At 48.8% G+C, this 14,261-nt stretch overlaps 1 protein-coding gene across 1 annotated transcript in view; it reads left to right on the top strand.

The window, feature by feature from the left end:
- The window catches only part of LRRFIP1 (leucine rich repeat (in FLII) interacting protein 1), a 159,300-nt gene that overhangs the window by 92,328 nt on the left and 52,711 nt on the right, over positions 1-14,261 (top strand). The window contains exons 3-6 of the mRNA XM_006893515.1: positions 5,340-5,357; positions 8,810-8,857; positions 10,842-10,886; positions 11,701-11,751. Of these exons, the coding sequence (XP_006893577.1) occupies positions 5,340-5,357; positions 8,810-8,857; positions 10,842-10,886; positions 11,701-11,751 (162 nt within the window). The remainder of the gene's footprint in view (positions 1-5,339; positions 5,358-8,809; positions 8,858-10,841; positions 10,887-11,700; positions 11,752-14,261) is intronic.

Raw genomic sequence — 14,261 nt, 5'->3', positions numbered from 1 at the left:
CAGCAGCGGTGGCATCTTGGTTTGCAGCCTGGAGTCACTGCTTTCTCCAGGGACAGGAGCCCCCTGCAACCCCGTGACTACTGCACGGCCCCTCACCCTCTCAGAAGTCTCATCCGTTCCCCAAAGCCTGCCACAGGGCCCCACACTTTCATTAAGGCCGCGAAAGAATTGGACAAAGCCTTGCCCAGAATGTGTTGCCGTCTGCCAGGTTCTGCCACAGCTGATTGCATTTCCCTGAAACACCCAACCCATTCGCTCATCCTGGGGCGGGTGACCCTTAGGGCCAAGCTGGCCAGTTCACCCTGTGAGGAGGGTCCAGCAGCGGGCTAAGCCTGCTTCTCATTTAGAAAGACAGTTAAGATACTACATAATTAGCATAATAACTACTTTTATCTTAATGACTAAAATAACAATGTTTATTATTGAAATAAAGTAATTATAGCATCATTTTTATAAAATTATATCTTTATTAGTACTACAACTATTCTTTTTAATAATAAAATTGCAAAAATAACTTGATAAAATCAGTTATTTCTTTATAAGTAATAAAAAGTATTTTCTATCTTTTAATAAGATCATAATTATATTTTATCTACTAACTATAGCTTAAATTTTACATAAATTTAATATTTCTTATAAAATTAATTTGTGATATAAAATTATTATTTTCTTGTTAAAAATAATAAAGTAACTATTTTATTACTTATCTCACATTTAAGAGAAACTTTCTTTTACCAATAATACACATGTAAGTTTCCAACAAAACCAAGGCAAAAATAAATTCATGTGTCATATATATAGGCAACATCCTGATAGAAAAAAGATTGAAATCATCAAGGATTTCATTTTACTAACATCTAGAATCAACACACACGGTAGCAACAGTCACAAAATCAAAAGAAGTGTAGTATTGGAAAATCTACTGTCAAGGACGCCTCCAAAATGCTAGAAAGCAATGTCAGTGTAAAGACTGAGGCACACGTGATCTAATACATGGTACTTTCGGTTTTTCCTGTGCATCTGAAAAGTTGGACAATGAATAGGGAAGAATGAACACGTAGAAAAACTGATGCTTCAGAATTGTGATGTTGGTGGCAGACCAGGCCTGTCTTGGAGGAACTGTCACCAGGGTGCTTCTTAGAGGCAAGGGTGGTAACATGTCATCTCACAGACGTGGGCATATTGTCAAGAGGGGCCAGTTTTTGGAAAAAGACATTGTGTGGGGAAGATGGAGGGTCAGCAAGAGAGAAGAAGACACTCAATGAGCGGGACTCACTGGGAGTCACAGTGGAACTGATGACTGGTCCCCAGAAACAGCCTTACTTGAGTGGAATCAATTTCAGTTGTCCATGATCCACATGTAAATAGTTCTAACCCAGGAAAGCCTGTTCCTTTGCCACCAGACACAAGTGACATACACATCTGCCCAGTGTAAGCTCGTCTCAGCAGACCTGGGGGCTGGGAGGGACAGCTGACGGCTCCAGTGTCCCCATGTGGTAGGTCCAACAGTTACACTTGTTTATAAAAACAGCACTTTTGCTGTCCTAACTGACGGAGAAGAGCATTGCTATTTGAAGTTTACACCCACCACTTAGATAAGAATGCGAAAGATGTAAATATAAGGGTCTCCGCTTTGGGGAAATCTGTTGTCAGGGCTCTTTCCAAGGTCCTGAAGAGCAATGATGTCGATTTAAAGACTAAGGTGTGTCGTCTAATTTAAGCCATAGTCTTTCCAGTCACCTGCTATGCACCTGAGAACTAACTGGACAATGAATAAGGTGACAGGAGAAAAATTAATGCATTTGAGTTGTCACGTTGGAGAAGAGTGCCAAATATCCCATGACCTACCCAAAGAACAAACAGATATTTCTTGGAGAAGTTGTACCCAGCGTGCTCCTTAAAGGTGAGGATGGCCAAACTTCATCTCACATACTTTGGATGTGTTGTTAGAAGGCTGTTCTTTGGAAAAATTGAGGGTCACCAAAGGAGAAGACCCTCAGTGAGATTTGATATAGTGACTGTGGCATTGAGCTTAAATGTATCAGAGATAAAGATGGCACAGGATAGGACAGGTTCATAGGGTTGCTATGAGCCATACTTGACGGTACTTAACATCAGAAGACAGCAGACATAGGGAACCCCGCTCTATACAGCCAGGCACCTTCATACAGTCCATAGCAGGGACCATGCCTTGTTTACAGGTGAGGAAAACAGGTCTTCCGTGTCCCCTGCAGCTAAGGAAGTTCTGGTGCTGAGATTCAATCTCAATCAGATGGATAAGGCGTGCCTCGGCCTGACGCTCAGCTACACAGAAGTGGGGCGGAAAGCCGAGCCTGGGGCCAGAGCATCAGCCAGGGATCTGAGTGAGCTGGCAGCCTTCACAGAGTGCCGGCGGGCCAGAGACTCGTGTTGAGGTGGCCCCAGAGCCCAGCAAGACTGTAAAAGCAAATCCCCTCCTTCGCATTGTGATATTAGTCCTGGTGACACAGGCATGTCCATAGCCAAAAAGGTTAATGGTTCAGGTCCACCCAGTGGCGCCTCAGAAATAAAGACCTGGCAATCTGCTCGTGAAAAGTCGCAGCCTGGAATGTCATGGGAGAGTTTGACGGAACGCTAGCTCACTCGGGGGGACCTGACAACCACCGGACAGCTGTCCCTCCATATCCTTGGGGGACCTCCACTTTTGCCACAACCCTGGATGCTCGAGACCTTGTGTAAAATGGCTCAATTTTGCCTATAACCCACACATTTTGAATTCTCTCTGGACTAGGCACGATACCGAACCAATGCAAACGTCCATGGTGGTGCTGTGTGTACCCCGCAGTCCTCCAAGGATCGCTCTGATCATCTGATTACTGTCCTGCCCCAAGCACATTCCCTCGGCACTTGATTCCACAGATGCTGAGGCTCGGCTGTACTCAGGGTCAAAAGAGACAGTTTTGCTCACGGAATTGTACAGGGGCGTGTACAGTTGTGTGCACACGTGTGTGCACTTGTGTAGAGAGAAGAATGAGTGGCGATAGTGGTTGGAGGGTGTGGTCTCAGGGACCCGGGCTGCAGCTCGGGGAGAGTCTGTGTCCTTGTGTACGCGTGTCTGTACGTGCACGTTTGTGTGTGCGCATGCGCGCGTTTTCAAGTGGACGAGTGAGATAAGCTAGTAATCCAAGGTCACAGTTTCAGGGATACGTTTTGCTAATTTGGGAATGTACATGTGTGTGCACATGTGTGTCTATATGTACATGTGTTTGCATGTTCACATAGTGAGACAGGTTGGTGGCTCCGGCAAGCACAAGTGTGCCGTCTATGTGTGTGCATGTTCCTAGACTGAGACAAACGAGCGTTGCTTCGGGAACATGTTTTCACGGAGGAGATGTACATGTGTGTACTGTGTACATGTGTCTTCACATAGCAAGAAGAGACCAAGGGTGTCGTTTTAGGGTGTGCTTTGCAGACTGGGGAGCGCGCACAGGAGCACCCCGCATGCCCGTCGTCCGTCGGAGTCTGGCTGCTGTCAGACGGGCTCAGCAGCCTGAAGCTGACCGATCCTGAGGGGCTGGCATTTCACCTGACTGAGAAGAGGTGGGTCCACTCCAGCCGATCTAGGGCGGCCGGCTGCGGCGGTAGTTTGGTATAAAGCTCGAGAGCTGTGATTTGTGCTTCCATCTGTTGGGGACCCACCTCTCTCCATGACCTCAAGTACATACCTGTGTGCACTGAGGAAGCCATGCAGCCAGGGTCCCCTGGCGCCCAGCAGACAAGAAGCTGGCACCAGGGTTTGCGAGCCGCCAAGGAGGACTGTTAGTGCATCCACGGGGAGACCAGGCGCCCCCAAGGAAAGCCTAAGGGGAGGGCCGAGGAAGGAATCCAGAGCATTTGTCATCAGATTGTGTCTCCTTTTCAAAAGTGCAGTATTTTCAGAGATAATGCCCAGACAGTGGGGAGGTCTAGGAAGGAAGGAAGGATGGATGGATGGAAAGGAGAAGCACAGGGAGGAAGTGGGTAAAGTGCCTTTTCAGGGTAGGAATAGCTGTCAGGACCATGAATCTATGTCAACGAATTTTTTTAATGGAAAACCCAAATAGCAATAAAAAGAAAAAAAAAAACTAAGAAGGTACGTTATGTCAGGTGTGTTACGGAGGCCAGCAGAGTCTAGAGATGGACACAGCAATGACCTGGCCACTAGACCCCCCAGGCCAACTCAGAACAGCCCACAGCACGATAAGAAATCATCTGAAGATCACACTAGCCGACGTTACGGGCTGCTCAAAAGCAATCTGAATCCTTTTATAGTGGGCGTGTTAGGAAAAGTGTGTGTCGGGGTTACAGTGGGAGTGTTAGGGTGTGTGGGTATCTTAGTGGATGTGTTAGGGAGGGTTTGTGTGGCTGTTATAGTGGACATGTTAGGGAGAGCGTGAGTGGGTGTTCTAGTGGACGTGTTAGGGAAGGTGTGTGGATACTATGGTGGATGTGTTAGGCCTGATACTTGACATGGACTGCTGAGTGCGTGTTTCACTCTTACCTGACTGTGGTGAAACCCACTGAAGCACACAGTGTGTTGGCGTAGTGCGCGCCATGTCTTTGGCTTTTTCTCTATTTCAGTCAGTACTCTGGTGGCCCCCTGTGGCTGGAATTGGCCTGGTGTCTGTGTGTCTGTAAATCAGAGCACGGCAGCCCCTTCCTCCCGTGGGCAGGAATCACACGGTTTACTTGCAGGCAAGTGTCTGTGGTCTTTGACCTCTATTTATCAGGATGAAAGGAAACTTTGGAAGTAAAGATGAAGAACACAGAAGGACAGACACTGTATAAGATCACGGTTATAAAAAGCTAGAGAAAGGTCTTTATACACAGAGTGTCATTGCAATGTGGTCACCAGGGAGGCAAAGTCCAGGGGGAGGAGGAGCAAGTTCATTACGGAGTAGTGAACACTCTGTAAGGTGGGCAAAGTGGAAGACAGTGTGGAATGAATGCACGATCAGACAGCGTGTGTGTTACGGTTGATAATATGGACACCGAGGTGCGTGACTGGTTGAGAACCAGTTTTGATCACGGCTGATGCTAGAAGGATGTGGACATTTCAGCGTTAGCGTGAGAAGAGCTTCCGGTAGCTCCACTCGTGCTTCCCCAGGTTATCCGAAACAGGACAGAGTGATGACTTAGTAAGTCTCTCCGCAGAGTTCTGAAGGACTTTCTGGTTCATCTTTATAAAGTATACTCTGCTCTCTCTCTCCATTTGACCCTTCTATCTACATTTCCAGGTACTTCCAGGACCTGCCTTTCTGGTGTTTCTTTAATTGGATTTTATAATTCTTCCTCTCTTTTTCTTTTGCTTTTCTTTATAGATCTATCAGGTTCAAAAGGTAGGCTGCTCCTTGTTTATGCGCTGATTTGCATGCACTGTCTCCTTGCCAAGGGCCCGGTCGCCTCTCCGACGTGATGCTTTGCACTGGGATGCACAGGGGGTGTTGCTGCTTGAACTGTGAATGTGTTTGAACATGCACACTTGAGAGACTCACACATCCATGAAGAGCAACACGGTTCTGTGTGCCTGCTAATTTTTTGCCTATTTTCATTTAAAAAAAAAAACAACCCAAACACTAGAAAAAGTATTTCCTTGAAAGACAGAAAGGAGAGGGAAAACTCAATACATTATTTCATTGAGAGCAAGGAGAAAATAATACTGAGACAAAACTCACTTCTCAGAATTTGGTCATTCTTTGCAATTCAGTAGGAGTCTTGATGGCAGAACAGGTAAAGAGCTTGGCCAATAACCTAAAGGTCAAAGGCTCAAATCCACCAGCTCCTCCGAGGGACACAGATGCGACAATCTGCTCCCGTAGAGATCACAGCCTGGGCAGCCCTGCTGGAATGTTCTCTGCCCTGCAGGGTCCCCATGGTCAGAATCCACTCAGAGGCTGTGGGGCTGTTTTCCCACCCCCCTCCGCATAGCCACACTCTGACGAGCACTGAGAAACCAGCTAAGGGCACCAGGATCGGCTTGTGCTGTGTGGTTTTCTAACGTCCACGTGCTGGAATGCACTCTGAAAAGAGAGTTCCGGAAGAGCCGGCCCTGGGAAAGCGAGGCTGGCCGCCCTGACTGGAACCAGCCAAGCGGGGCTCAGTGGCCTAATGGCCATAGAAGGAACACTCTGGAAATTTCCACCTGGATTATTTCTCTGTGTGAACTCACCAGTGACACATTCTTAGAGCTTTGTCAGAATGTTGGCTTGCACACAGAATCAAGCAGGGGAAGCTGCGAGCCCTCTGGGGCAAGGCAAGTGCACCTTTTTGTGAAGAAGGTGCATCCAGGTGAGGACAGGTGTTCCTGTGCACCTTGGAGGAGGAAACACGGGCAGGCGTCACTCCCCTGGCCCTGTTGGGCTGTGCCCGGTGGTTTCTCTTCTGCGGGATGGAAGCTTTTTCTCACAGGCACCTTCCACACTGGCCTGGCTCTTGCTCCTCTGCATGGCTCACCTGCTAACCTCAGGGGTCCCCTCGGAGACCTTTGCACCTTTCTGGAGTTTGCTGTGCCGGTGCTGCTATTTAACACTGGCTGGATTGCGCATTAACCGCACTTGCTGTACCTGGAGGCATTCTCCCCCAGAAATGACAGGGAGACGTAACTAGAGTCCCACCTGTTAGAAAGGTCACACGCTGACAGGAAGGAAGGTCTGAAACAGTGGCTGTTACGTTTATCATGAAAGGAGCAGATAGTGTGTGATATTTGGTACAAATATAAAATGTGACCCAAAATAAAAGTAGGGTAACTGATCATACAGACTTCTGTGGGGATGTAAGTCTCTTTACTGGGAATTTATATAGGCCTCAAATGGTCAGGAGTTCAAACCCATCAGGGGCTCCTCCAAAAAAAGATGGAGAGTGTTGCCCCCATCCGTTAATATTTACAGCCTCAGGGACCAGGTGAGTGTTGTCATTGATCACAGTCAACTTGCCGATGAATTCCATTTTTGGATAGGTTGGTTATTTTGGGTTGAGTTTTTTTTATATTTAATTTTTTTTTTTCTTCAGTCCCTGCCACTGAGTCCTCAACTTTGAGGAGGAGTTAGGGACATCATATTTTACAGGTGGAAAAACTCAAATGTGACCTTGAGGGCAGGGCTCATATGAATTGAATGCAGGACAGCTTTAACCTTTCACCTTCTGCGGAGGTGGAAGCTGGAAAATTCATTTGAGCAGTGTTTGCTTTAAGGAAAACAATTTCCAGGAAAAGATGAGACTCATACGTTTTCTATTAGAGTCGGCCGTAGTTGAATTTTGAAAGCTTGGTTAAACTGCCCTTCCTATTTCTTTCTATCTCCCAGCATTTTACTTAATCACCTTTCTCAAAAGACAGGTGTGAGACCTTATTAAGGCAGTATGTTTTGAATGTGGCCATCCTTGAAAAGAAAGAAACAGGACAAATGTAACCAGACACAGTGCATTTGGGCTATTGGCATACAATTTCAAAAGTTAGATACTTCTAGCATTCCGTGTTTGCTCTTCTGAGTACCAGATTTTAGTGGTATATACCTGTGTCTGGTGCACAAGGTGGAGAGGGAGGTCTGCCCAGTTTTTCCTTGCAGACCCTCAGACGAATTCAGCCATGACTAGTGCAGTGAAACTGGAACAGATGGACATTCTAAAATCTGAATGAAAAGAATGATAACCAGTTTGGGAGGACTTGCTGGTCAAATACCTGACTTGAGAGACCTGGAAGCGGTGTGGTGAATCTTCTCAAGAACCAGATGTGGGAGACTGGGTTATCGCCAGGACCATGGAGAAAGACCCTCTTGACATGGGTACCATTCCTTCCAATCTGGTGAAGAGATCTGGTTGTTACACAGTGTGTGTACTGCCCTTGTTTTCTGGATGACGTTTCTAGCAGGACGCCTCCTTTTAATTTCTCCTATTCCAGTTAACGTTCTGCCTGACCACGTTTTATAAATTCAGGTCCATTCCACTTTCACTTCCTCCACCGTGACTGAATTTGGAAGAACCAGTTTATAGAACTACATCCTTGTTTTCCTTACTGAAAATTGAGGGGGAAATAAGGAAAAAAACAGAACCATGTTATTTGATTTTATAACTAGGTTCTCAACTAATTTAAAAATTACCTTATATAGTAACATTCTAAGTCTCCTTAATTTGTCACATGAACCATCCTAGTGTAGAGTAGCAAGGAAAAACCACAGAGTTATCCCGTCAAGTCAGCTCTGCACTTAGCCTGCAGCTCTGCAAACTCGCTCCTCCACACTGGGTCATCTTCTGTAGGCTTCCGGGTCATTTTTCCATCAGCATCTAAAGAGACTCCTGGTACCTTCTCGTGCACCAGGTGCCATAGAGATCTCAGCGGAAGTTACAATCATGTAGCCTCGAGACCATTGAACACACTCTCCTGCTTTAATCTAGGGTTTTCAACGCATTTTTAGCAACTTGGGAATGGCTTTCGGCTTTGCTTTTCACAAGCAGCTTGTTATTGCTCTCGTGTGTTTTGAGAATGTGAGATGCTTCACAGAGGGCGAGTGTAGACTCCTGGTGCCGCTTCCTCCTGCCATCCCAGGGATGCTTTTTCTCCTGCTGTGTTAGGTTTGCAGGGAACCGGGAGAAGGGAAGGATTTCTTTCCGTGCAGGCTCCCAAGCCCCCAGGACTGCTTCCTTCCTCTACGGAGCCTTGAACACGTTAACACTGCTTTGTCTTGGCTTGTCCCCGCGCTGAGGGGCTCAGGCACAATCTGGGAGTGCATGTCAGAACAGTTTCTTACGTGGTTACCATTTCTTTTCTTGACTAATCTTCTCTCCCTTCTGTCTTTAGAAATATTATGGGCTGGATACAAAATGGGGCGACATCGAGCAGTGGATGGTAGGCCTTGAATAATATTTGAGACATTTAAATGGTTTATAATTTCATTCTCATTCCCTTTAATTATACAAATCCTTGTCTCTTGTCCAATCATTTAATACGGAGGGGTCTCCTGCCGGGGACTCCTGCATGCTGCTTGTTTCCCGTCCTGTGTGGAGCCTGGAGGCAGCCCTGGGCCAGCCGGAAGGTGGGCAGTTTGAACCTATCCAGCGGCCCCACAGAACAAAGGCCTGGGAATCTCCTTCCCTGAGGAAAGCCTAGTGCAGCAGTTCTGCGGCGTGACTTAGGGGGCGCTATGAGCCACAGCTGACCCCTGGCTACCATGGCCACCGCGGTTTCCGCAGGCTGAAGACTCTTCTACCACTTACACTTAAGTTGAATTCATGCCCCCCGGTGAAGGAACTTTACATACAGAGATGCAGTCACATCTCTCACCAAGTTCTAGTCAGAAGCCAGAGGTGACTTTATGTTCTATTTCCTGCCCCCACCTTCCAGCCTTGCTGCACCCTGTCTTCCTCATCCCGTCCACTATGTCCCTGAAGCCTGTCTTTACAGGGGAAATACCTGTCCCTCCACAGGCTGTCCGCTGGAATAGCCCACCTGTCCATCTTTGAGGTGAACCACCTCTCATGATAAGAAAACATTACTGTTGAGTTGTAGGGGAAGATCTGGCATTGTGCCCCATAAAGATGGCAGCCCGAGAAACCCCCTCCTGGGGCAGCTGTCCCCTGTCACACACAGGATTCCGTGGTCAGATTCCACTCTGGGGCATCCAGTAGCAGTAAACACGCACAGCTTAATTTAAAGGGAATGTACGATTATTTCCTGAAGTCTTAGACATCTGTGTGTAATATCTAATAGTTCTAGAAATAAGAGCATAAGCTTCCTAGCTTGAAAAAAAAAGATTCCATTCAATCTTCACTGTTTGTAAGCCACCATTGTAGGCGTATAAAGCCCAGGGAGTTACATTTCATCAAATCCTAACATGCAGTTAAATGGTGCATCATTGTTTTATATCCACTGAGAGAGAAAAGTGGTAAAAGCTCATTAAGAGGGAGCTCTGGTGGCCTAGTGGTTAAGAAGCTACGCTGTAGTCCCCAAGGCGCGCAGTTTGAATCTACCTGGTGCTTCATGGGAGAAGGATGGGCAGTCTCCTCCCGTGCCATTAACCGCCCCTGCAAACCCACCAGAGGGTCAGCTATGGATCAATTCCACCTTGACAGAATACAACAACAACAACAAGAGAGAAAAGGGAACCTTAGTGGTGCAGTGGTTAAGTATTTGCCTGCTGACCAAAAGGTCAGCAGTTCAAACCCACTACCCACTCCACCAGACGTGTGCGTGTGTGAAGGCTTGTGGCATTAGAAACCTGACGGGCAGCTCAGCTCTGTCCCACATAGCCGCTTTGAGTTGACACTGACTGGCCAGCAGTGAGTTTAAGAAAACTAAATGCCACTGATTGGAATTTTACGAAGATTAGATTATAAGTTAGGCCCCAATTTCAGAGATGTCCAGTCAGGGGGCACGGGAGGGAAAGTGACAGAATCCATCAACTATAAGGGTGACCTCCTGACTGGCTCTGTCATGGCATTGATGACGCTGACTTTTCAGTGGCTGAGAAGAGAGGAGGACTCGGAATGTCATTTTAAAGAGTGAGGTTAGGTTCTGAGGCAAAACCAAGCTCAGCCTCCCTTCCCTCCTCTACACCTCCGACAGACCTTTGTTTTTAAGACAGAATAAAACGTGCCAGTTGTTGGCCTGTGGAGGTCCTCTCTGTTCACTGCCCAGCTGTGTCCTTGCACAACAGTAAAAGAAACACCATGGACTCGGTGTGGCCCTTGGCTGCCCGCTCGGGCCTCCGGGGCCTCTCTCAACCCTGGTTGGACTCGGTGTGGCGCTTAGCTGCCCGCTCGGGCCTCCGGGGCTGCGCTCGGGGCACCCCTCCATCCTCTAACCCTACACACTGTCTCTGTTGCCTTGGTAGGAAGACAGTGAACGCTACTCCCGCCGAGCCCGGAGAAACACCTCGGTTAGTACTTCCTCTTCTCTGCCTCTGCCTGGTGGCTGTGGTCTGATTGTACCTGTAGTGGCTGAAATGTGTGTGTTCTGACACTTTTCAAAGAAATTGGCTACTGCAGCCTGTGAGAGCTGGAGTTCACCTCCTCTCCCAGGCTGTTCGCCTCTGGCGGGTTGGAGCCCTTCCCGTCACCTTCTCCTGGTGGGAGATACCAGAGATTCCCTTCTCTGCCGGGTTCCAGCTCTCACAGATCCCCGTCACGGTGACATTACCACCTAAGCAAAGCCTCTGGGTGCAGCTTTCCGCACCATGGCCACGGGGGTCAAAGCACAGCATTCGAGCCCCCCAGCCGCTCCGTGGGAGCCCGAGGAGGCAGTCTGCACAGTAAAGGTGACAGCTGGGGACCCTGTGCGGCAGTTCTGCACCCCGGCGGGGTCCACTGGGTTGCAGTCAGGAGTCAGGAAGCAGTAGCTTTTCTAGACTGATGACAAGGGGAGAGTGGTGAGAAGTTCTGTATTATGCAGTCACAGCACTGGCAGGGTTTGGGTTTTGGTGGCGAATGAAAATGCTTAACTTATATAATAATGTTCATAGAGGTGCAGGATTGGTAAATAACCAGGGAGGTAAATGGTGCTGGTGTGATGAGATGACCGGATGTCAACAGAACCTAGAACCAGCCCTGGGTAATCAGGGAGTACTTCCCTCATGTGCCCCGGGGGGCTACGATGCTCCCCACTGAGGGGTCGACCAGCTGCGCCCTGGCACCAGCATCCCTGTGTCTGTGGCCAGTGGTCAGCTCATGGCTGTTCTTACCTTCTCTTCTCAGGCCTCCGACGAAGATGAGCGCATGTCAGTGGGCAGCCGTGGCAGCCTGAGGGTCAGTACTGGATGCTGGGTGTGCGCAGAACGCTGCATGGCAGCAATGCTTTGCCTTGTCGCCCCTGTGTCCACACTTCCTGTCCCTCACCCTGCGGTCTGCACTGACCAGACACTTGCTTAACTGCGCACGCTGTCCTGCTTCTCTCTTCCTGCCTGGGTCCAGCTAAGAACCTGAAGACACAGCCGCTAAGTCTCTCCCAGAGTGGAGATGATCACTTTCATTTGTTTTTCATGTATGTGCACACATCACAAAGCCACCAGCCTGGGCTCATGTCCAGCTTTGCTGGTGTGACGGGCAGGAAGGTGAGTCACCTGCTGTCCAGGCTCCTGGGAAGAGTGAGGAGGGACCGGAGGCCCTGCCCACCCACCTGCGGAGTGATGCTGTCAGGGCTGGTTTGCTGTGCTCTCCTCTTGGGCTCTCGGCTGCGGTGGGTGGTGGTGGGGATGTGGGTGGTGGTGGGGATGCATGGGCAGCCGCTCGTTTCATTACCGCGAGGAAATGCAGGCAGATCTCAGAGACACTGCCAGGAGTTCCGGACCACCACAGTGGAGCGAAAGCCACAGACCACAGGGAACTGCATCATTTCCCGATGCACAGGAAAGTTCTGTCTGCACTGTATTGTAGTCTGTCAAGTGTGCATGTTGGGAAAAACTCTGGGATATTGTAAGAATGACCCAAATGGGACACAGAGATGTGGATTAAGCCTCAGCTATTGGCAAAGAGCACCAGTAGCCTCAGTCAGTGTGGGGCTGCTACAAACCTTCAGTTGTGGGGAGGAAAAACCCAAAACAAGGCCAAAATAACAATGCAGAAGTTTTGAAGCACAGAGTAGCAAAATGCAGTAGCACGAGGTCTGTCTGTATATTCCTTTGCTAATAGCCTGAATTTTCTAAATAGGCAGACATATACATATTTTTTTCTCACACGTCCCCTAAATCTCCATAGCTAAACTTGGGACATGTGTGCACTGCGGGGCTGGAAGGGCGATCAAACTGTGCCTGTCTTCACACTTTAGACGGCAAAGCTGACGGCAGTGTGGCAGTTTACTGACCCTGAGGTGAAATGACATCTCCCCCCAATCATAACTGGCTTCCTAATGCAAATGCTCTGTTTTGCTTCAGGCCTAGACAGAGCTGAAGGGCGGTGGCTGCTTTTAATCACTGTGGCAATTAAATCTCATCATGTCACACCAGACCTCCTTGATGAGCAGTTTGTTATGCATTGCTCTGGCCTTTCCAGCGGTAAACAAATGTGGAGATGATGCACGGCGGCCACGGCCTGGTCCCCTGCTCGCCGCTCCTGCAGAGCTGGATGCCAGGCCACAGTGCTTTTGTCTGAACGCTGTGCTGCTGGTTAAGTGGGAGGCATTGCGAGAGTTCACTCTGTGTCTGGAACTTTCTCCTGAGTGTGGGTCTAGTAGAACTGCCTTAACACCCCCTACCCCCAAACAGCCAGGTGCAACTCTGTAGTGAATAAGTTTAAATCAGAATAAATCTTGGATTTCAGATCCCACAGGCACATCTCCAGACATCACAACCAATGGGTGGGCGCAGGAGACTCTCCTAGCCTGAGACCCAGATAATCAGGTGTTGGTTCAGGGAAGTGGGAGCAGGTGATGGAGAAGGGAGAGGACTGAGGATGGCCCATTGGAGGATGCAGGTAGCCTTGACAAGGGAGTTTTTGCTAGAAATGGTAAGACCACATCTGGTTGCAGTGGGTCCTAGACAGACCAGGAGAGGAATCAGAAACAGAATCCACACTCTCCGTCTCAGTGCCTCAGCCCTGAGGTCTCTGGAAGTGCCCTTGGGGTGTTGTGCGTGCTTAGGGTTTCTGGGATAAGCCTTTCACCTTCGTAAAATTCCCATCCCTAAGCGTTTAAAAACATCCCCTTCTCAGCATTCCGGGGTAAGCATTGCATTTTCGGTGACTTTAAGCAGAAATAGGGTCAATTTCTTTGCTGGAGACCATTCTCTGCTGAGATACCAGACATTCTTCCTTTAAGGTGTAAAACTGAGAGCAGGAAGGCACAAGTGGAGTAAATCAAAAGTGGATGGGATTTCATCCCCAGCTAAACTTGGCGTGACATACTCAATCTAAAGAAATGGTGTTGTTCTGTGCTGTTGAGTAACCTCCAACTCACGACAGCCAGTGTGCAACACAGCAAACTCTGCCCACCAGCGTGTCACCTCACATCTCAGTGGGCTCAGAACCCGTGCCAACTCACATCTCTGTGGGCTCAGAACCTGTGTCACCTCACATCTTTGCGGGGCTCGAAGGAACTCTGGAAGCCACGTGTCAGTCCACTTCTGTGAGGGTCAGTCCATGTCACTGAGGGGCAATCCACTGAGGGACAGTCCACCGCCTCACTGAGGGACAGCCCACCTCACTGAGGGACAGCCCACCACCTCACTGAGGGACAGCCCACCTCACTGAGGGTCAGTCCATCGCCTCACTGAGGGACAGCCCACCTCACTGAGTGTCAGTCCACCACCTCACTGAGGGACAGC

Source organism: Elephantulus edwardii, unplaced genomic scaffold, assembly GCF_000299155.1.
Source record: "Elephantulus edwardii isolate Elephantulus edwardi_28Jun2011 unplaced genomic scaffold, EleEdw1.0 scaffold00127, whole genome shotgun sequence".
Lineage (NCBI taxonomy): Eukaryota > Metazoa > Chordata > Mammalia > Macroscelidea > Macroscelididae > Elephantulus > Elephantulus edwardii.
Note: the sequence above shows the minus strand (reverse complement) of the source record. Positions and strands in the feature narration are given on the sequence as shown.